Below are 24,457 nucleotides of genomic sequence, written 5' to 3' on the forward strand. Positions count from 1 at the left end.
CACACACACACACACACACACACACACACACACAGATGAGCCAGCAAGATGTGTAGACAAGTGAGATAAAGTGATTAGGCCCAAGCACAAAGCCCTGATGCATCCCCAATATCCAGTCGCATGCTTTTAAACTCACTCTGACTACAGTGGGAGCAAAAAAGAAAAAAAGATGAAGAGAAACACGCCCGGTGAGCTCTAATCTTTTGTAAAATGACTTTACACTGTACAATCTCACACAGACACACACATGTACTTCTCCACACGCTGGGATTGCAATATCCAGATGGAACTGCAGCTGTCAGTACTCTAGGGGTTGGCTCAATTAAGTCTCTGTTGTGAAACTAGTATTATGGGAAGGCATCAAAACAAAGCAATTGTCGGGATATACAAACAAGCGAGCCACCGGCAGGCCTTAGCCTTAGGTTGGGGTCAGGGGAGTGAGCTTTGAATGGAAAACGGCATTCTTTCATATGTATCTGGTTTCACATTTAGATCATGGCCGGTTTGTTTTGGCTCTCTCCCGCTGGAATTCTTTCTAGGCCTGAGGACTATAGACAGTTTTCTCTGGACAGGCAAATCCCTCAGTGAGAGACACGGCTATACTGTCCTCCTCCATCCTCAGTGACAGAGACGATAAGCAGGACAAGGGGGAGGTGGAAAAAAGGCAATCGTTCTGTATATGATACTGTGTTATTTTCGTGAAACTTAAAAAATGAAGACAACAGTTTGCGACGTGTCTTTTTTGGAGTTTAACTAATTTATTGTCTCATTTAAATGTCTTGACTAAAATGGCAAGTTTCCATGGCTAAATATCTGCCATTATTTTAACAATTACCTGTATGGTAAAGGTTTCTATTTAAAAAAAATTCTGCTCTTTTGAACTTTCTAGTTATCAGAATTCTGGAAAATGTATCATGGTTTCCACAAAAATATTAAGAAGCACAGTTTTCAACATATAATAATAAGAAATGTTTCAGCATATTAGAATAATTTCTGAACGATCATGTGACACTGAAGACTGGAATAATGGCTGCTGAAAATACAGCTTTGCCATGACAGGAATAAAATAATTTTTAAAAATATATTACAATAGAAAATCGTTCTTTTAAACTGTAGTAATATTTCGGTTACTTTAGTTTTTGATCAAATACATGCAGCCTTGGTGAGCATAAGAGACTACTTTCAAACTAAAATCTTACTGACCCCAAACTTTTGAAAGGTAGTGTATTTGGTATAAATAATTATACAAATGGTTTCAATATTATGTACTTCATCTTGTGTTTTCACAATGAGAATTGTACAATGAGAAATGCAGTGTTAGTTGTCTTGAATTACTGACAGCCTCACATGAATATTCATCACACACTTATGAGACAAACAAGGCTCATAAAATACCTAAAAATGCCACTCACAGACAATAAGACTTTGACTAGGGTATCAATCAACTAACTGATCATTTTGAGTAAAACACATCCTGATGTCATAAGACAGTAAACCTTACAACAAAATCAACAACAGTGTAAATTAGACTGGTATCCATCTAGATATCCACAAATACACACACACACACACACACAGACTTATGGAGGGGATAGCATTTTAAAGGTGCCGACTTACAGGGAACTTTAAATAAGAGCTAAAAACTTGCAAGAGGCATCGAATCCATGGTCCTTCTGATGATTTCTTTTGATATGGATTAATTTTGGTTTAAAGGGGTCATATGATGCGATTTCAAGTTTTCCTTTCTCTTTGGAGTGTTACAAGCTCTTGGTGCATAAAGAAGATCTGTAAAGTTGCAAAGACTAAAGTCTCAAATCCAAAGAGATATTCTTTATAAAAGTTAAGAGTCAGCCACACCTACCTAAAACGGCTCGTGCAATTCAAACACATGTTTTAAAGCTTCTCATAAAACATCAACCAGTTGTGGTAGATGTTTTTTTTTCTTATTATTTCTGAGTTTGATCCAGATTGACGCTGGCGATAACTGGCGCATGAAAAGAACAGGGAGCACAGGCGTAAAGAGATCGGGGAAAGAAGACCAGCAAATAACAGGCACAAGAGGGAGTCACCCACCCTCTGGCAGATTATAAGCTCTGTGCCCCCATTTCATTTCACCATCATTATGATCTGCCAGTGTTTAATCACTTCTCATTAAAGCAAGATCAGCTGTGATGTTTCCCTTCTGCCCTCTTGGCTAATCCTCAGACCTCTGAACTTTTTTTATATATACGCTCTGTCTCACCAGCTCTCACTCACTGCTCATCCTCTGCTCCAATTTAGCCCTCCTAATCCCAAAATTTATTCTGATACAGAGACAAATGGGCTTCTAATACCTAATAGCCCTGCACACAGCTCCGTAAACACATCAGCTAGGCCTTCCTAATAAAGCGGTGACGGCCAAAGTCATGCCACTTTAGTAAAATTAGGCTCTGAATGAAGAGGTCCATGTTTGAGACCTTCATCCAGACTTCCCCAAAACGTTTCAACGAGATAAACAATTAATGCATCATCTTATATTTCATACACTGGCTATTTTAAATCTTGTGCTGGGACTGAGAGATGTTGTTTTTGTCTCTTTCTGTTACTGTATGGTTGGGGCTGTAATTGCCCTGTGACAGACCCCAGAACTTCAGCGTTGGAAATGTTCAATTGGCTGCTCCTTAAAGAGTGAGGACGGACCACACACTTGGAGAAGATTTGAATATTTGTGGCATCTTTATGTCCCGGTTTTGACTCGTAGGGTGAATTAAGTGTCCTAGCTTTCCAGTCATATCCTTTGAAGCAGAATAGAAGCAGAATAATGTATCTTCTGTGGAAACACATTTTCTTCTCAAATGTTCTGTGTGAGTGAGTATAGAAGACCAGATGTACATGTTTTACAATCACATTATTCTTGAGCTCTTACCTGTTTTGCTGGGGTCAGTATCAGAGATGGCCGGTAAGGGTCCCGTAGGTGAGGGTGACGAGACGGGTCTGGGAGGAGGTTTGTCACTCTCTTGTGGGCGGCTCTTGGAGGTCTCAATGCCTTTGACTCTTCTAGCATGACGGTTCCCCTTGTAGTGGGCTTCTGCCTGACTCTGAAATGAACACACAGACTACATTCTATAAGCGCATCTTTCATAATCCACAAGGGGTTACACACAAACAGGCAGAGTTACAAATTTTTTAAAGCTCAAGACACAGGCCATATTTGACATTTGGTATTGGATGTCATGTCCAGGAGACTTAAAATGGGCTTATACCTACATGCTTGTCCCAGGACACTGATGCCACATGGCATCTATTTCCTGTGACTGTGACACTATGTTAATGTGCCTGCTTTTATTTGTGCAAAAGCAAAAATAAATAAATAAATAAAATAAAATGTTATTTAATTTGTATATAAAATAGTTGACATAATATAAATGTGGTTATTATTATAGCTATATTATTATATATGCATATATTATTATAGTTATATTATTATATATGTATATTATTATAGATGTAATTATTGTTATTTATAATACTTTTTTATTAATAATTTATTTCAAAATTATTTTAATACAAATTTATGATCATTTTACATAATGTACAGTTTTATTATTATGTACAACTTTAAGTTACTGTAATAGTAAGTTATTTTTATATTATTTTAATAAAAAAAATTAATAATATATAATAATAATTATTATTATGATAAATTACATAACATTTTTATAACATCAGACATGACAATGAATATGAGGTCTTTTTTCATGATTTTACTATTAACAAGTGGATGCTGCACACTGGTGGTGGTTGAGGAGAGACCCCCCCCACATGATTGTTAAGCACTTTGGGTGTACAACAATACACAATAAAGCGCTATATAAATGCATCATTCATTCATTCATTCATTCATTCATCATTCATTCAACACTGTCAAGAAGAAGAGACACAACTGAAAATGTGTCCATTGTTAAGTGAAAGGATATATTTAGCCATATCAGTGGTCAGTGCATAAACAGCACAAAACCAATGGAAACAGCTGACCACTGTGAAAGCTCTAATCTGCACAAACAATCCCACTTCTCTGATGTGGCACAATCTAGTCCACTCATCGATCATGCTGACTTGACCTCTAGCAGGAACACACAAAGAGATATTTCCAGACACATTCACACAGGAGCTGTCGCCTGTAGTCTGCATCCTTGTTACAGGACAACACGTATCTGACGTGCCTCCCAGCAGCACGCTTCAAACAGATCACCAGAGCAGCGGGCTCCCAAAACAGCGATGGCTTCAGAATGCATCCCATCAAGACAAACGATGATGATTATTAAGTGGCTGGATTATCTGTTGTGTGAAACCGAGAATGAGTTGACAACAGTTGCTGCAGACACTGGGAGCAGGACCAAGAGACTCATACCAGAGTGTCATCCAGGGCTCAGACACTCACAACATTAGAAGAGGCATGGAACCCCCGCAGAGACTCATGGGAACAGAAAAGATATTAAGACAGCTAGGACAGGCCCTCAGAGACAGTTAGGGTACACTTGCAGTGAGGGAATGGCATTAGGTTGGCCCTTCCTGTCTGTTGTGGCAGGTTGTGGGCTGTAATTGGTGATGACAGAGCCTTATATAGCTGGTGGTCTGTAATCGAAGCCTTCAGGGGTTTGAAGGAGCTGCCTGTCTAAAGCACACAGGAAACTGAGGAAGATGTGGGAAGGAAGCACTAAAAGAGCACAGATCCCTGGGATTAAGGAGGAAAGAGGAGAAGATAGCGATGTGGCTCTGGCAGAAACCAACAGCAAGCTCAGTGGATATGGGGCTAAAGCACAGGTGGAGACAGAGATCACACAGACAAAAATGAATGTAAAACAACATATATGAGTTTAGGAATGTAAAACTGATCAGACTTCACTCTTAAAAATAAAGGTGCTTCAAAAGGTTCTTCAAGCGATGCCATAGAAGAACCATTTTTGGTTCCACAAAGAACCATTCAGTCAAAGGTTCTTTAAAGAACCACCTCTTTCTTACCTTTTTGTAATCTGAAGAACCTTATTTCGCCACAAAGAACCTTTTGTGAAACAGAAAGGTTCTTCAGATGTTAAAGGTTCTTTATAGAACCATTTAGACAAAAAGGTTCTTCTATGGCATCGTGAAGCACCTTTATTTTTAAGAGTGTTGCAGAAGAGTGAAGAAAAATGCAGAAAAAAATCCACATCAACATCCAAGAACAAATGAGAAACACAGTTCATGCCATTGCCATGTGCAAGCAACAGACTCAAACAGTCTAGGGTGGTAATCACAACCATGAGTTACAGCAGTGGTTCTCAACCCGCGGCCCGTCACAAATTCAAATGCGGCCCACCGTGCCAGAAATGTCAATACTGGAGATTCCAAATATTTTTTTAACAGTCTGTGACTAGGAATGAGAATCGTAAAGAATTTAACTCTTTCGGTTCTGGTTCTAATTCCTCTGAATAATTTCGGTTCCACTAATGATTGTAAGTACTTGTAAGGACTAAATATTTGTTAATAATATGTAGCGTCTGGACCAATCAAACACACAATTTTTCATTTGATTTAACAAATCAGTTATTCATTAGATTAACAAATCGTCACAGTCATAAGAGCTAAATTAATTTTAAAAAGTAATAAAAAATATATATATATATTGAAAAATGCATTTATACAGTTGTTATAAATGCAATCAAATAATTAGCTTTAAATGTATATTAAACAAAAATACTAAACAAAAACTCATTATCTGCATCTTTATACACCAAACAGAAATTATACTGATTTCTCACAGTTAGTTGTGAGCTGCATTTTTTTGATTCTGCAAGTTAAAAAGAGCATGCTCATAATAGTTGTTTGTTCGGGAGTCAGACTATATTGGTTGTGTTTCCTGTTTTTGATTCGCTAAAAAGAACGGGCTCAAAAAAGTTATTTCACGAGTCAGACTACACTGGTTGCACTGCATATTTTTAATTCACTACAAAGCAAAAGTTCGTAGGAGTCTTTCATTCAGCAGTCAGACTACACTCATGCTATTTCACAAGTATATTCACTAGTGTCGTTGCGTCACCACTGAATAGTAGTACAGTTCTCTGCCAGAGTATTTTAGTACAGTGATCCTTCACAGTGGCGGAAGAATGAATGTGCATGAACAGTTCATTGAACTGAGTGTTATTCAGTTCCGATATTTTAAAAAGTTTGCGATAGCCTGTCTGATAAAATGACACTATCATCCATACATACTTGTTTTAACAACCAGTTTGTAGCTAAGCTGTTTTAGCCAGTTCTTAACTCTAATTCAATAAGATAAGCAGACCACTTTTAGCAATCCAAACCCAATTTTCACGTTTTAACTCTTTGAACCCACATACAGGATTCATTGAAATTCTCAGTGAATGCTTTCTTAATGAAGTGTCTTACAAGAGAGGGGATACGTTATGTGTAAAGAATACCTCAGCCATTAGATATGAATACAAATCAAGTACCAAGCCAAATCAATGATGTGTCAATGAGAATGAAGTGCTCTTATGAAAGCAGCGCTATCTATAAAATAAGGAAATGAGGAAAGTTCTCGCCCAGATGGCACAGGGTTTTACATAAGACAGATGAGTTGGTTTTGAGAGCACAAGAAAAATACTTTAAGCACACCGATGGAAAACAGGGAGAACAGAAAGAACTTTTCCAAGGACAAATTAGGATGCAGATTGTCCCAGTCTCACCAAACCACATGTGAACGGTAAGTAACATCAAATACGCCAAAAAAAATACAATTACAACAACAAAATAGGAAAGGGCTGCATAATGAGGATTGACAGCTGTGGCTATTCCCAAAGCTCAACACGCACATGGAAGGTTAATTTGCCCTAGTGATGGAAAACCAGTCAGTGAATGACAGAAATTGTACGACAGCGGCGGGCAGGGGAGGGACGTGGAGTCAACCCTGTCCTGCAGCCACAGTGACACAATATGGTGACATCACTTCTGCAGCGTGGCAAGGTTATACCTCCATCTTGCGCTAGAGTGAAAGGGACAGAGGGACACTGGCAGCACAGCATACAACGCTGAGCCCCTAGTTTGATGAATGCATCAGATAACACTCGCTGGCAGCCAATAGTCTGCTTTTTCCACCACAAATGTCCTCAGATATCGGCACTGGGGGTTAGGAATCTATGAATCCATAATGGAGCGTGAAATGATAATGGGAAGGAGGCGAGGGAATAGATATTTTCAAGGAACAAAAGCATTGCTTTATTTAGCATATAGCAGAGGAAGACAATTAGACCCATTGTTCTGTGTAACCATTTAATGAAATATGGCATTGTATAATTTAATCTCTTAACGTAGCTGAATCACTTCCAGTGCAGCAATGCATGAAAGAAGCAGCACAATTTCTAGTACAACATCAGAACTCGCAGTAATTTTCTTTGATCTCTATGTCTTTTGCACGCTGCTGATTTGACGACGTGAATTGATGCCTGACAACTTTAAAAATAAACAAGACTTTAAATTGTTAGGACAATGAATGTGTGAGTTTGTATGTGGGATGATGATTGTGTGTATGTGGCACTTTTCACAGATACAATAAACTTTTTTTTTTTTTAAAGAAAAACATTCAAGGCACAAATGACATGCATTTTTATGTTGTTACATATACAGGTGCATCTCAATAAATTAGAATGTCGTGGAAAAGTTCATTTATTTCAGTAATTCAACTCAAATTGTGAAACTCGTGTATTAAATAAATTTAATCGAATTTAATGAAATTTCACATCAAATCTTAACCTCAGAATTACCCCCAAAAGATTATTTAAAGCCCTTATTGTGTTAAATAAATAAACAAACATACATTACAAAAAGTAGATTTAGAAAGAAATATTTTGGTTCAACAGAGAATTTATTACATGGAACAACATCAGCCATGATGAATTGGTATTTAGATATATTTATAGACTGTTTATTGCAGCTCAGAAGTGGCGTGAATGCAGTTACAATTGCATAAATAATGCCATGAGAATAATGGGTTTTAAATAGACATTAAAGGAATAGTTCACCCAAAATGTAAATTCTGTCATCATTTACCCACCCTCAAGTTGTTTTAAATCTGCATGACTTACTTTCTTCTGTGGAACATAACAGAAGATAATTTGAGAAATGTCTTTTGTTTTTGTTTAGTTTTTTTGTTCATACAATGTAAGTCAGTGGTAACCAAAACAGTTGGGTTACCAACATTCTTCAAAACATCTTGCATTTTCCTCAAAAGAACGAAAGTAATACAGGTTTGAAGCGACATGAGATTCTAATGAGTAAATGATGACAACATTTTCAATTAAACAAACAAACAAAGAGAAAGAAAAAGCAGCCCCCATATCCTACCCTTTTCATGGAAAGAGGTGCGTGCTTAAATTTGTGTATAGTTAAATGCAATGATGGCAAGCAGAGACATTGTAAAAACGGGTGTTGAAAGTATATGAATATCTTTTATAAACCAGGACAGCTGAAGGTGTCAGAGATGTCCAATCAGCAGTCAAGCACTTAAGGTTTATTGAACAACATGCATCATTATTTACAAGCACGCTTGTGTATGTCAAGCTCGTTTGACTTGAGGGTCATGAACTGGGTTGTAAACTAAAGACATGTTTGGATGGTACTTTGGGATGTGGAATTTATAGCTGATAGTACAAAATTTCAATCTAATCTTCTCCTCCATGAAATATCACCTCCCTTGAACTAACTACAACTCTTAAGTCCAATTGTTTCACAGAATTGCTGAGTTGTCTCAAATTCTCTCCCCGTAAATCATTAAAAGCGAGCTGGGCTAACAGCTAAGGTCTCCACAGGCAGGCTTGGTTTCTCCATGTTCTCCCTGTCTTTCATTGTTTGTGGCTGTGGTTTGAAGAAGGCCATACATCTGCTCGACTGGAGGGCTGAGATTACAGGCTCACACCAAGAAAGCCACTTTCTGCCCATGATTATAGTTCTCATCCGTAAAAATAGAGCAGGCTAGTGGGGCACTCCCAGGTCCTGCTCTGTTACTAATCTCACACATGTCACAATGTCTGCCACAGCTGCAACCGAATTCAGCCCAGAATATTTCAGGCTAAAGTTTCTCCCCCAACAAGCGTAGCAGCAATTTGGTGCATAAACAACTAACATAATTGCTTTCATTGATGCGCAAAGAATATTGGAATGTCAAAATGCACGATACGGATCTTGCAATAAATGACTGTGGCAAGTCTGAAATGGAAAAGTTGAACTTTGTTTTCGTAGGAAGTTCTTGCTTGTGGAAACATCTTAATTAAGACTATGTTGAGAGAGATTTTCTTAAAACTCATTTTAAACGTCGAAAGAAAGGAAAAAAACACTTCATGCTGTAAGCTTGCACTCTTGACATGCTTTGCGGACACGGTACTTGAAAGAGGATTTGCCATTGGCTATTTCCGGGCTAGAAAGCAGAGTGTGCAAAATATCTCAGCAGTATAAACATAACTCTCATATTACATATAAACTCACTCGAAGAACACTATATATGATTTCATGTCTTCAATAAAACAAGCCATTTGAGCAAGACACCAAACATGCATGAAGTCAAACAGTCCAATATCAGATACCTTACCTCAGAGTTGAATCGGATCTGGCAGACATTACAGGAAATGATTGGCCGTTTGGTCTTCACCAGTGGGACTCCAAAGGTGTGGTTGATCACTGCCTTCTGAACAGGATCCATCTGAATACAGAACAGGAGAAAGAGAAAGAATGAAAGGGAAAAGAGAAAGGACATGTGAAACTAAACTCTGGTCTGACTCCCATTAGACAGACGAGGTCGTTAATCATGTTGATGGAAAGGTCTAGGTGGCAGTACAGTGGCAGTAGAACATGGCAAAGGACGGCCATATGGTTTTAAAGAGTCAGGACACCTGTGAGATCAAGTCAGTATGAGCAGCGAATCTCCTGCACAAATGTTGTCCATCCCTGTATTCAGTTACAAAATATCAATGCTTTAGCTAATAATCAAAGATAACCTAATTACTCACTTACCTTTAAGGAGGTCATACTTCTAAACAAGCATGTAGACTGCATAACAAAACATTCCTGAATAGAATCTACAGGATATAGGCCTAAGATCGTGAAATGATATTATGATAATTTCTAATTTTTATTTTATATATATATATATATATTTATATCTACAGTATATGGATTAAATCTAACTAAATATAATTATAAATATAATGATAATTAAAATATAATTAAATAAAACGTCATTATTAGAAAATATATGGGTAACACTATAAAATAAGGTCCCTTTAGCTGACATTATTTAATGCATAAATAACATTAAGTAACAATGAGCAATGCATTTGTTACAGTATTTTAATAGTAGTTAATAAATGTTAGCTCAGGTCTATTAAACAGATACACCTTTATTCATGTGTTTTTTTTAAAGGGTCCAAGTATGCTCTTTTACAAAGTCTTGATTTTGTTTTGGGGGTGTACTAGAACAGGCTCTCATACTAGGTTGTTCGAAAAACACATTATTTTTCACATATTTTACATTATTACAACACATCTCTCCCCAGTCTGGCATGAACGGCTAGAATAGTTCCTAACTAAAGTTGAAAAAGTGAAAAAGCACAATAGGACCCCTTTAAATAATTACTAATTCTAATAATATTATTACTTAAACATTATTTAAACAATTATTCATGCCACATACTGTACATATTATATTGTATATGTACATAATACAAACACACACACACACACACACGTTATCCTTTATAAAGTGTTTCTATTAAATCAGTGTCCACTATGTAAGAGGTCAGATTTTAAAATAAATTTAACTGGCTATCCTGAGTACCACATCCCATAGCGCCAATGGCTAAGCCTCCGTTTACGACCAGATTAATGCACAAAGCCTGATGATCGCAGTCCAAAAATCTTTTGGTTTTGTGGTCTGCATTCACTGCTCTATTGTCATATGATTCTTACCATTATTATTCGCTTGATATAGTTTAATTTCATTTGAACATTTTGACCTAACATTTTATACAATATGATTCAGCTAATCTCCATGCATTTACAACAAATTCATCAACACTGTCTTTCTGACAAACTTGACTATATATATATTTTTTTTTTTTGGACTAATGAAGTGGAAATAACTGTGATAAATGATTTGAATTACAGATAGTTACAGAAAGAAAATGTTTAACCTTTCAAAAAAATCTATAATGGTTGTGATTTTATTCCAACTTCTAAGAACAATAGTCTAAGACGGGCCAGTATGGAATATCTTCTCTTGGCTGGAAAAGACGGGGAGAGGCTGAAATGAATAACCTCTTAGTCAAACAAAAACATTTGTTAAATCTGCAAACGGATTGTATCCAGGCAACCCCCAACCCCAGTAGAAGCAAACAGAAAGAGAGCCGAGACATGGTTCGGGCTGACAGCAAACACCATTTGTGCTGCACACACCGGACTTCCTCAGATTTTTTCCTCTTATCTCTTTTGGCTTGGGCCCGAAAACTTGTTTCTGTTCTGCGCTGCAGTAACCATCGAGCGCCCTGATGCCGTTGTCCATGTGCAAAGTCCACACTACATCAGTCAGACAGGCACTGGATTAGCCTCAATGATGTTGTTCTATGGCTTTGCCTTCAGGAATCTCCAGAGGATTAAGTGAAGCTGGCAGTTAGCTGGGTAATCAGAACACCTCCAGCTAGAACACATCAATAGATACAACTGTCAGTACTAACAGCCTCAGCGATGAAACGGACCAGGGAGGTGCTCCGACAGGCTGCACGGGGAAAAAAAATCAAAGCTCTGTGAAGGCCTCTCATAAGAAAAAGATTACTTTTAAAAGCTGTCTTTTTTTAAAAGTCTGCAGGCTGTATTTTAACTCAGAACGCCCTTCTAATCAAGATTTAATAGCATACAGAAGTTAACATGCATCAATCGACCAAAATCCTGGGTGTTGGTCCATCATGCTTCACATCTTGAAGTAAAAATAGCACTGCATTGAAGTGGTCTTCTGCTGGTGGTGATTTATTCCTCCGACTTTCTCAGACTAGAGACATCTTGGCTCATGACTATCCCAAGAAATTTCCTTCAACGCAAATGATGGTATGATACAGTTTATGATGGTGCTACAAGAATCTAAAGAAACCACCAAACCACAGCTGAAAGACGCCTTAAAGGCATAGCTCACCCGAAAATGTAAATCACTTTCAATGTAAGTCAGTGGAGTCTAAAACAACATTGGACTCCACTGACTTACATTGTATGGAAAACAAAAAATATGTTATATGAAATATATATTATTTTATGTTCCACATAAGAAATAAAGCCTATCCCTTTAAAGGCCAGTATGTGAAATACTGCTTGTTTTATCAATGCCGCTCTAACAAGCTGTTTTTATGGTATTGGCAGACACTGAATCTATGCTAATTATCAAAGTGAGCAATTAACAGTGCATGTTACATTTATCCATTTGGAAAGCAGTGTCTGTCATATGACCTCCCGATGCTCCCTCTGGAAAACCACATCCCACAGACTGTTAACTGTTCAAAAATAGCCAGATTCTTCTCACTGTAAAAACACAGACCTTTTAATGACCCCGTAAAGGAATAGTTTATGCAGAATTAAAATTCTGCCATCATTTACTCACCCTCATGTGCTTCCAACCCTTTATGATTTTATTTTGTCTGTGGAACATACCGTAAAGTAGTGTTTTTTATACAATGAAAGTCCATTGTATGAAACATTCTTCAAAATATCTTCTTTTGTATTCTGCCAAACAAATAAAGTCATACCAGTTTGAAACGAGTAAATAATTGTGGGTGAACTATCCTTTTAAAGGAAATATGCCCATACAACAGTGTCATAATGTAATTTGGATTAAAAAAAAATGGGCCAACCTAATTCCCAAGAGTCTCCCTTTACTTTCAATACAAGATCACATATAATTTTATACAAACCATGGAGTGTTTCAGTATGCTGAAAACTGCAAGCCCAAAATGCACTGCGTTCAATGTACCCAGTTTTGTTATGTCTCTGCCTGAGCTAGCTGGAGGGCACTCACCTTCATATCCTCAGAAGCGCTTGGATCTCGCAGCTGCATTGGATCCTCCGTGAGGGAGCTCGTGTTTGTGTGTGGGAGGGTGTGTGTGAGAGTGTCACTCATCCAGAAGGGATCTTAGCTGTCCCACCACACCACCTGATTCTCCCACATTCACACACTTCTGGGCCCCCTTCTGGGGACGTCAATGAGCGATTCTTGCATTTGCAGGTCCAGGATATGATTAATTGATGTCTCTCTTCCTAGTTTTGCTTCTTCTTTTCCACAGTCGGTCGTCACTCTTGCCGTTATGGTTTGGTTTCTCGTTCTCCATTGTTTAATCTCATTCACCTTCTTTCCATTCCTCCCTCCATCCTTCCTAACACTTCACAGCAAGCCAAGACTACGTTCCTGGTTTGCTCTCTCTTCATTTTCCTCTGCCTCTTACTTGCTTCTCTTTCCTTTCCTTCCCATTTTACTACAAAAATTATTTCTGTCGTCCTTTCCTGTGCTCTCTTTCAATGATCTCCTTCCTCTTTCTGTTCTACATGCTCACTCGCTGACTGCTCATTTTGCCCAGATGCACTAAGAATGTCATGCACTCCCTCCGTTTTTTCCCCCTTTCTCACTCCCCAAATCACCCTCCACTCCCTCATTCTATCAAAAGCACAAGCTGCAGAATTCAGCCCTCCTCCGGCTCCCCCGTCATGACGGTCCTCTCGCTCTTGCCACATATATCTAAAACACATGTGGCTCCAATGCAGCGGTGACCCAGGCTCAATTAATAAAACTTCTAAAAATATTTGAACTCATAATGCCTTGTGATTGATATCTTCCAGCTATTAAGGTCGGAAATTACAGTTTTTCGAGGGGTCATCAGAGGTAAAATGCATGCAGCCAAAAGATTTCAACTCCAAAAGTCCACGTGGAAAATTGGCAAGCTGTGAGCATAAACGTCGCCTTTTGCGAGTGAAAGAAAGCAAGGCTTTTTTCGAAAGTGGCTGCAGGTGAGTTGCAACAAGTTGGTGCACGAGCCGCCCGATTTAACGCCTCCGAAATTCCTGATTCTGCAGAATAAGCGAGTGTCTGGGGAAGGTTTTCTGCACTTCCACGCTACAACCAGCTGCTTGGTATAAATTATTTAGGTGCCTCAGTGCCTGCAGGCGCATTGCCTCAGACAGGCAGGTAGAAGCCAAATCACATTAAAGACAAATTACAGGTGGACTGTGGAGGAATGGAAGGTTGTGGTCAGCCCCGGCTCTATCTACAGCTGATCAAAGCATCTGATATTGGTGAAATTTACACAGCAAAATAATTATTTGGCCAAGCCCACAAATTTTTGATAACAGCTTTGATCAGGCCATTGCATTCCAACATGAATGCGATTCCAGACGGAACAACTTGAGCAGAGCTGACGTATTGCATGTTTATAAACTGTGCTGGGGAAGCTACTTTGAAACTGTAGCTTGCCAAGCAAAGCTAATCATAATTTTAATGAATTTAAAAAGTAGTTTATAACAAACCACAAACAAGAAGTAGTAAAAAGTAGCTACATTAAAGTTACATAAGGGGTAATATGTTTTTATAAATAAATCAAATTTAACTCTAAATAAAAAGATTAATTATCCAAGAATATAATTTATAATTCAATCAGAACTGTATATTTGCTGCCACAAAAAACAATAATTGGTTTGAATGAACAAACAATACAGGGACTTGAATCAGTGAATCATTTTATGAATCTGTTGATTTAATTAATCTATTCGACCTAACAGATTCATTACAATGAATCGCATTTTCCAGTGCTACATATGACAGAGAGAACTTCTTGGGATGAACTGATTCAGTAGACTCAATCATACTTTCAAACACAACAGGGAGAGGACTGTTTAGAACGAACAATTCACTAGAATTAATTGGACTTTCAAACAACAGTATATATGAAAGAGTACATTTGATTATTATCATAAGTTCTAATTTAATTGATTAAAATTCTGCTAAATTAATAAATAGCAATAAAAATAAAACATTTTATATTATTTATTTAATTTATGCACTTGGCAGACGTTATATAAAAAAATTTAAAAATGTATTATAAAACAAATAAATATAAATGTAAATTGAAGCTAGGGTTCCGTTCTGTGTATGCTCATCCCTAATTTTAAATCAAATCATATTCAAATGTCAAAACATGTACTTTATTAAATCACACAACTGATGACTGTTTAATACCTCAGTAGAAGCCTATATATATTACAACATGTGTAAGGGAATTCTTGTAAATGTCAGCATTCCATTAGGCCATGGCGTAAACACTGCAGTGTCCTAGAGAGAGGTCAGCCTGTCCTTCCAGCCTCTCCAACATCGCCCCCTACTGGGCATCAGGAGAATTTCCCCATCGGACATCCGGTCACTCTCACATTGAGTCTTTAACCGTTGTTATTAATAGCCTGCTGCAATGCTAAAACTGCTTCAATCTAAAGATTACCGCTCAGTGTCTGAATATATAATAAATGGCGTTAAGTACAAGAGACAGTAGTTAAGCTCTTAGATTCTGACTCTTTCACGAGCTCATGCATATTTCTAAATATTTAAACATCCCTTGTCTTTTACTAAAAAGATAATAATGTGGCAGAATTGGAAGGCAATGTGTGATGTGGATTTATTGAGCTGGCATGGGGAGAGTGTTTTTTCCTTCTCAGTGTTACGAGACTGTGCCAAAGGGCAGGCCATCTTTCACACTGGCAACAAGTGCAGGCAAATACAGGGAATTTTAGGAGAGAGAATACATACAACAGACAGTTCAGACATGGCTGGATCCCACGACTAACCTTTCCCATTCAATTTGCTGACCAGCATCCTCATTTACATAACAGAATGCAATCTGGGAAATGCGCAGAACAGTCTCGGAGTAAAAGTGCTGAGAGAGTGAAACGACCTGCATGCTAATCAAAATGATTAGCTATAAGTCACGATGACATGAAAGAACTCATACAGTATTACACTGTTCGACAGACAGCAGTCAGGCAAATTTCAATATACAAACAAGCCAGCTATAATATTTAAGGTTATCTTTACATAATCAGATCCCTACTTGAAAGTAATGATGAGAATGCATTAATGTATTACAATGTAATAATACATCAGATCTGAATGGTGGAGGGGAATATTTCCAGGAAATATTGACTTAAAGGAATAGTGCACATAAAATTAAATTGTCATCATTTACTCACCATCAAGTTGTTCAAAACATGTATGGCTTTATTTTTTTTCTGTGAAACAAATTATATTTTGTAGAATGTTGGTAGCCAAAATGTTTTGGTGACCATTGACTTTCATTGTACAGATAAAAACATTTCTCAAAATAACAAAATAACATTTATGTTCCAGAGAAGAAAGAAAATCATAGAGGTTTGGAATGGCATAAGGGTGATTAAAATGACAGAATATAAATTTTTGGCTAAACTATCCCTTTAAATATGGCTTTAGTAAACTTTATGGTATTTTTTATGTGCTTTAAATAGCTTGACAGTTACAATCATCATCCTCACATCCCTCACTGCCACCCCTTTTGTGTTCCACAGAAGAAAAAACAATAATAACAACAAGGATATGGAATTACATGAAATTGTTTACATTTTTGTTTGCTTTTAATATTATAATTTTTATTTATTCAATTATATCTGAATATTTAAAAGCCATTTCCTTTGTTATGATTGGTTTAAAAGTTTGAGGTCAGAAAGATTTTTTAATGTTTTTAAAAGAAGTCTCTTCTGCCCAGCAACGCTACAATTATCTGACCAAAAATACAGTAGTAATATTGTGAAAATTATTACATTTTAAAACAACTGTTTTCCATTTTAAAAAGTTACTTATTCCTGTGATGGCAAAGCTGAATTTTCAGCATCATTACTTCAGTTTTTAGTGTCACATGATCCTTGAGAAATCATTCTAATATGATGATTTTGTGCTCAAGAAATATTTCTTATTACTATCAATGTTGAAAACAGTTGTGCTGATTAATATTTTGGTGTAAACTATGATGTGTTTTTTTTAGCATTCTTTGATGAATAGAAAGTTCAAAAGCATGTATTTAAGATAGAAATAAAAATAATTTGATCAGTTTAATGTGTCCTTGCTGAATGAAAGTATCAGTAAAAAAACGGTAGTGTATTTGTCCAAGTGTATTTGTTACAGAATTGACCAGAAATAATGAAACAATGTGGGCCTTGGACAAGTTAATTTGATCTGGTAATTCAAGATAATTTATGTGTAACTTTTCATATTCTGTTACTGTATTTATTTTAACTGACAAACTTTCCAATAATGTTGTGACATACTGTAGGCAATGACCTTTATAGACACCGTGTCTTATCTAAAGCAAGTGGCTTGAGGTGACCCAACAACACTTTCCATATAGCATAATTTGTTCTTTTTTCAGAGTAATGCAATAATGCAGCACTGTTAACAGAGGTTTTCAGTGGCCTAATCTCACCGTGTTGAAGTTGTGGAAGAGCCCAACACTGTGTGGATGAGGAGTCTCCATTGAAAACTGTAGGAAGGGCTTCATATCCAGATGAGGCTGGATGACTGTGGGGGTCCGCAGAAATGTAGGGACAGCCCCTGTTCGGTTGATGCTTCCTGCAGAGACAAGAAAAAATGAAGTTTAAAAAGCCGAATGCACTAATTCTTACTTAAAACTTTCCAAATGAGCTTAGAATCCTGTCACCGGGTTAAATTTGTAACATCAAGCCTGAATAAAGCGCCTTTGCTCAAATTCTGACTTTCATGCTTAACAGAGGTGAAACATGGAGGTGGCTGTGCTGACACATTTTTTGTCAGCACAAAACTCATCAGAGAGATGTCAACCTTTGGTTATGAAACAGCCCCCTCTATCTCTCGCTCTCACTTTCTGCCTCCCAATCCACGTCACCGAGTCTCTGTTCCCTGGCAGCCTGTCTTCTCTTATCCTTTACAGCCCGCGCAGCCTCTTGCATGAGACAGTGCGAGGACCCTCTCATCAGAATTAAGCTTTAGCGAGCAGTTACTTTAAGCTGCTTAATTCCTGCTGCTGGATTTTCCTTGCCTCAAATTCCCTGCAGTCTTAAATCTGTTCCCTTCTATCTCTCTTCCTCTTCCTCTTGCTGCCCGTCTCCTTTTTAATCTTGGATGATTTTTCGCCCTTCTCCGCTTCTATTTCAAGATTGCTCATCAAGCCTCTACTCTCTCCTGATTTCTCCAGCTCTTCCAAGCGCAGTTGAGATGGTTTCCTGACGTAGGAGACGTCATGAGGTCGTGCTGCAGTTGGGGCTGCTGTGGGCACACATGTCAGGATGCGCGGGGAGAAAGAATGAAAGAGAAATAGATATTGAGAGATATGCAGTTTCAGCCTGGCTACAGCTGTTCCTCCTGCTCTCCTGCTGCAGCCTCAGGCCTGGATGAGCCCTGGCATCATTAACTCAAATTAGGCATGCAAGTCTCCTCACTGGCTGCACAGCACACAGGGAGATAAAGAGCGAGGGAGAGAAGGAGAACAGCAAGAATAAGGAGGCAGACTGGTTGCAAGATTGCTGGTGAGAAAGTGTGAGAGAGAGAGGGAGAAAGTGCCAGTGGTCGCTTGTGGGCACTGCTGGTCCCTGATGCAATGCTCAACAACTGTCACATGACTCACACTCTAAATACTCCCTTTTGCTGCAAACAGTTCTTTTCAAAAGTGCCGCAGTGTGCCTTAAAGAGACAGTTCACCTAAAAATGAAAAATGTGCAATTTACTCATCCTCAGATGTTGTTATTTGTTCCAAGAGACATGAAAAGAAGACATTTCCTTTAAGTATATAGTTATCAGGGGATTTCAAGCTCCAAAAGAAGACACCATAAAATCATAAAAGCATAAAAACACCATTAAAGCACAATAAGATATCAAGAAAGTGATCCTTATGACTCGTTCACTGTATTTCAAGTCTCCTGATGCCATATACACTTAAAATCAAACCATTATTTACTGCCCTTCATCATCACCACAGCAAAAATAACACATTCGTTTTAAATTTATGAGAATGTTTTAAATTATTAGAATGATTTCTGAAGTCACGTGACACTCTAGACTGAAGTAATGGCTGCTGAAAATTCAGCTTTGCCATCACAGGAATAAATTACATTTTAACGTATTAAAATATGAAATAGTTCTTTTAAATTCTAATAATATTTCATCATATTTGTTTTTACTGTAATTTTGATCAAATAAATGCAGCCCAGGTGAGCATAAGTATTAGAAAGCATTACTAACCCCAAACTTTTGAATGGTGGCATTTGTTTATTAGTAGCTACAAATCAAAATTTTGTCCTGAACTAGCTAGCCCATAAAAATAAACAAAATGTTTAAAATTTTAATAATGTAAAGAAATATTAAAATTTTAAACATTCTGTCTATTTTATTTTGATGTTTATTTAATATATATTTCTATTAAAAATAATCATAAAAACATATAATCAGAGTTTTAAACTGTTTTAACAAATATTGTAACGGTTGAAAGGGGAAGAAAATGAGTTCTATAGAGTGAATAAAGAATAAAACTGCTCATATAGTACATGATCATGTAGATTCCTTGCGTCACGTCTAAAATTCATATTGGCATGCCATGTTTGGTTACTATGAATGCGATGCGAGCTTCATTAAAGAATATTAATGAATAGCAACTTTTAAATTTTAATGATTTTTAAACCTTTGAAAACCATTGTCACTATGAATGTCAATGTAAGGTGATTCAAACAAAAAAAAAGGAAAAATACAGTATAAATAATGACATAACTTTCATTTTTAAGTGAACTATCCATTTAACTGGCTAAGAGGAAAGAGTATGTCTGAATGGCACTATGCCCCTCAGCCACATAAACAAGTCTAAGCTCCAATGTACACCGTCACTCTGTGTGCTTGTCACTGCAATACAGTGCTGACATAATTCAGGACATGTGTGACTGATCCAACGAGAGAGGACGAGAGGACCCAAAACCATTTAGTCTGTCCACATGCCAGCTGAGGAACGGCACAGAATTGTTGACAACAAGAGAAAGATGTAGAGAGAAACACAGGGGTAGCAGAACACGAAAGCACACGAAGCGTGTGGGGGACAGTTGTCCTTGCAGCAGAGTCAAAGTGTGTGTGACAAAACACCACGGCCAGCATGCATAAATCAGGTCCAGTCTGCTTCCTGCCCCTAGTATATAATTACCTCATTAAATTAAAGAACACTTTCAGGGCCCGGCTCACACTGTAAATCGTTGTGACAGGGTAAGTGCATGCGTGTGTGTGTGTGTGTGTGTGTGTGTCATGCGTTTATAAAAACGGGAATAACATCTCATACTTACTGCTCAGATAACGTATGGCACTTTAGCACGTCTTCCATGAAAAATAAACCAATAAAGACCAGCACAATGACATCTGAGATCACTGGCTTCAAACAAGCGTGTTGATTGGACACTGCAACCTACCAGATCCTCCGCTGACAAACAAAGTACCTTGACGATAATACCAGCGGTCTTAACAGCCTCATCAAGCCCATGTGGTGCAGGGGGAGATGTTGTTCTGCCACTGTATCTGAGTCTGATTCTCCTAACAAGCTGCGGGAACCTGATCGGGCTGGAGAAGGGGGCGGAGGACCGGGCTTTGGTAGTCGTTTAAAGCCAGTGACACGCTAGGAATCCTGCAGCACACGCCGGGCCCGTAATCACCACGTTTAAAGATCCTGCGGTGAGGGGGCAGCCAGGGACCGAGGGACAGCCGTGCACAGGGATAAAGGAGCTGGTGTGAAAAGGATCTTTAGGAAGAGGATTTGGGAGAGAGTGATCCAGGGCTGTGTGTGTATATGGGAGAAGTGCGGGAGAAAGAGTGGGGGAGGAGGGGTTTATAAATAGAGAGAGGGGCATGGGAAGATCAAAGGCGAGGGGAAGCGATTCAACAAACTCAAATAATTCGGAGCCTGTTTGGGCTTGATAAATGGAATCTCAGGCATGCTTGCCGCTCACTAATACTGAAGCTTGGCAATCCTATTTCTTAGGCCGTGCGTTTGCCATTTTCTGAGGGCTGGCGTAATTGTGAGGAGCGCGGGGGGAGATAAGGATGAAATGGTTTGGAGATAAGGAATAATCATGATGAGATCAAGGCTGACACAGCTACAGAAGGAAAGGAGGGAAGATTTTTGTGATGGCTGAAAAATAAAAGGATGTTACCGTCAAAACGTGCATAAGGCACTGAGCTATATCTCATTAGCTGGCCAGTCACCTTCAAACAGGGAGGTCAGTAGTTTAATTGGTTGCAATGGAAGAGAAATTGGTGACTTGGTTTCTTCACGTGCAAAGAGGCACTCAAGGGAACAGCACAGCGTTTCTGGCCTCAGGCTGCTCTCCTGGGCAACATTATTGCAAATCTGAATGCATACAGTATGTATGGGGTACAAATTGGTCTCATTAATTTGCTTTGATTTTTGCTAAAATCAGTTCACTGTAGTAAATACTACTTTAATAACCTCTGTGGGACGCCTAAGTTTACTTCACTATATTACAATTAAATCCTAATCTAATCATGACAAACTATATATCGTTGGAAAGATCTAAGATTCCTAAATAGATATTTTATATTATATTTTTATATAGTTTTTGTTAAAAAATTATGTAGGAAAAGTAATAGATTAATTTTTGACAAGAGTGCACCTCAAAAATCTACATCATAACAGGAGTTCTGACCTTTATCAAAAAAAGTCTTCATTGTTGCCTTTTTCTCTATCACACTTTAGAAATCATCAGAAATTATATATCAATTGAAAATTTTAAATCTCAAAATTCATCCTTTGAAACCCATTTTAAAATCAAATATTGCATTACCATGAAAATGGTACATCAATATCATGTTACAAAATGTTTTCGTTCACGAATGATAAAAATTTAAGTTTGGATCGTGCACTTTCACGTCTATGTTCAAAAATGTCAGTTAAGGGGTTAAATTATTACATAATTTTCCCCGTAAAAAAAAAAAGTCACATTATTTATAATCATGACACTCAAGAAGTAACATTATTTTGCAGCGTTTCAACAGCATGATGGGAAAACAAGTAATATATAAACTTGAAAAGAATGTGTAACATGGATTATTATTTTAATTTATACATATCATACATTTCATACATTCAAATTTAACTGTTAAAAGACATTTCCCATATTTTGTAAAATTATTATTATTATTATACTGGCTATACTGGGCAACAGGGTTGCAAATGTAAACTAATAACAATGAGCTTTGGGGAAATATAATAATAATAATAATAATATAAGTTAATTATTAAATTTATAAAGGGTTATTATTGTTATTATTTTATACATTTTAAATTAAACTGTTTTAAGACATTTCTTACATTTGCTAAGAGGGCTCAAAAAAATTCAAACCACAAATAAAACAAGGAAAAATTACTAATGATTAATATGATTAAAATATCCTGTTTTGTATCCTGTTTGTGGAAAGTGCCATATACATCATTCATACAAGTAAAAACAAATGGAATACGAGTGAAGAATTAAGGGGTGCAATGGTTACAACAGCAAGAAATGAGAGAAAGGTTAAAAGAAAGAAGAGGATGGCTGGCTTTGGATGAATACAGATGTCCCCTGGCAAGCAGCAGTGGCCCTAAACAAATTGGAGAGAAAGAGAGAGAGAGAGAGACTGAGAGAGAGCCAGGGTCCCTCAGAGCCCCTCACTGAGCACCTGTCGCGCAGATGATCCAGAGGAGAGTGAGATTGGAGCAAATGCAGATTAATGAGATGAGAGATACAGATAGATGTTTAGTCCCCTCTGAATCCACCGCTCTCTGTCTGTCTCTCTCTCTCCAGCTCTGTGTACTTTAATCATGGCCATCCTGATGAGCTTCAGATTAGCGCCATTAGCTGGGGAGTAACTAACCAAAAGTAGACCTCAGGTCTTGCACCAACAATCGCGTGAGCGTATAGGATCGTAAAAAAAAAAACATTGTATGTAGACTTCCATAAATTACAAGAATTATGAATAACGTCCCTTTCAAGGGCACAAAAATGACATTTGGAATTTGTCCATAATTCACTCGCAATTCCATTTGGTGCAGAAATTGCTCCACTTAAGATTCAATGCATTTCAGGTGCAAAATGTAAATTATTATTTTTATATAAAAATTGTAAAAAGTCACATTACACAAAAAGCCCAGATCTTTCCTCAAAAAGCCACCTGCACTGCATATTCCAGAACACAAAGTGCTGTGTAATTATTGCTTGTATTACAGCAGACAGGTGCCATCTCCTTCAACCATCAAAATAAAGCTATAAGCTGGAACAGTTGGTGTATATTATAGAAAGTACTCAGCATGGGACAAAAACGTGTTTGTACGTTTTCATTATTTTGCTTTTGAATGTGCAACTCCTCAGATGTTTTAATTATTAAAGTATGCGGCGACAGCGCAGCACACTGTGGTTGCAATTGATGATTATGTGTTGCAACAGCTTTTTAGACACAGTTTTGTGTTACATTTACATTTGTTTATACCACATTTGCGGAGAAAAATGTAGGCTTGGTATATGCACTGATTTTTTAAAATATTGCCAGTGACAGTTTTGTCGTGCACTGCTGATGCCTGTGCATTTTTTGTGCCGGGGAGAGATTTAATTAGCTGAAATCTAAGAAGGCCAGACAAGACAGTCTGGTGATAAGGTCAAGGTTTGTCTTCAACTGTCTACAGTTGTAAATTAGAAGGAAAACAATCAAATCAGCTTTCCAACCAAAATTTATCAGAACTCATCACTTCTGCTATGGAGGAAAAAAATAAAATCACACGCTGTCTCCAGTAAATGAATTTCTTTCTTTTCATTCATCTGTATGCTGACAGACCCGTCCGGTCGGAGACCTGAGTCTATGTCCGTCCTGTCCTCAGCTGTGACCAAGGCAGCAGAAATGGCTCATTCATTTGACCAATTTAGGTCCAATTACTGTGACGGCAGCATAGCACTGCTCGCTATTCCAGTCCCGTCTCAGAACGTCAGGGAGAGACAGCCTGCCCTCATCTGACCGCCAAAGCAATCCACCATCAAAATCAACCTCAGGATAAAAACACACACAAACACAATCTTATCATTGAAACTCACAACCACAAATGGCTTATTGGTTTTACTGCATAAAGAAGTGGCAACAGCAATACGGTAAAAGACACAACATGCATCTGCTATGTGATGCTTCCTTAGCATAACCAGTCACGGCTGTGACAACCCCAAAAAAACATGCCGATTGCTTGATTTCTTTATCTGTATTGTCTCTTTTAACAAAGTGGCACATTCAGTCAGAATTTAAAGCTGGAACTAGGCCTATCATTTTTTTTCTCTCAAACATTTTATACGACTCAATCCAGTGAGT

At 37.7% G+C, this 24,457-nt stretch overlaps 1 protein-coding gene across 3 annotated transcripts in view; it reads right to left on the minus strand.

Annotated features, from left to right (window-relative positions):
* LOC107716219 (zinc finger protein 385A-like) overlaps nt 1–24,457 on the minus strand; it is an 81,107-nt gene that overhangs the window by 15,163 nt on the left and 41,487 nt on the right. For 2 of the 3 annotated variants that reach the window (XM_016522594.1, XM_016522595.1), the window contains exons 2-4: nt 17,535–17,680; nt 9,599–9,709; nt 2,906–3,077 (exon numbers count right to left, since the gene is read on the minus strand). In XM_016522594.1, coding sequence (XP_016378080.1) covers nt 2,906–3,077; nt 9,599–9,709; nt 17,535–17,680 — 429 coding nt within the window. Of the gene's footprint in view, nt 1–2,905; nt 3,078–9,598; nt 9,710–13,063; nt 13,835–17,534; nt 17,681–24,457 lie in introns of those variants that run through there. The other variant, XM_016522596.1, reaches the window with a different exon arrangement.

Source organism: Sinocyclocheilus rhinocerous, unplaced genomic scaffold (assembly GCF_001515625.1).
Source record: "Sinocyclocheilus rhinocerous isolate Xijiao unplaced genomic scaffold, SAMN03320098_v1.1 scaffold148, whole genome shotgun sequence".
Classification (NCBI taxonomy): Eukaryota; Metazoa; Chordata; class Actinopteri; order Cypriniformes; family Cyprinidae; genus Sinocyclocheilus; species Sinocyclocheilus rhinocerous.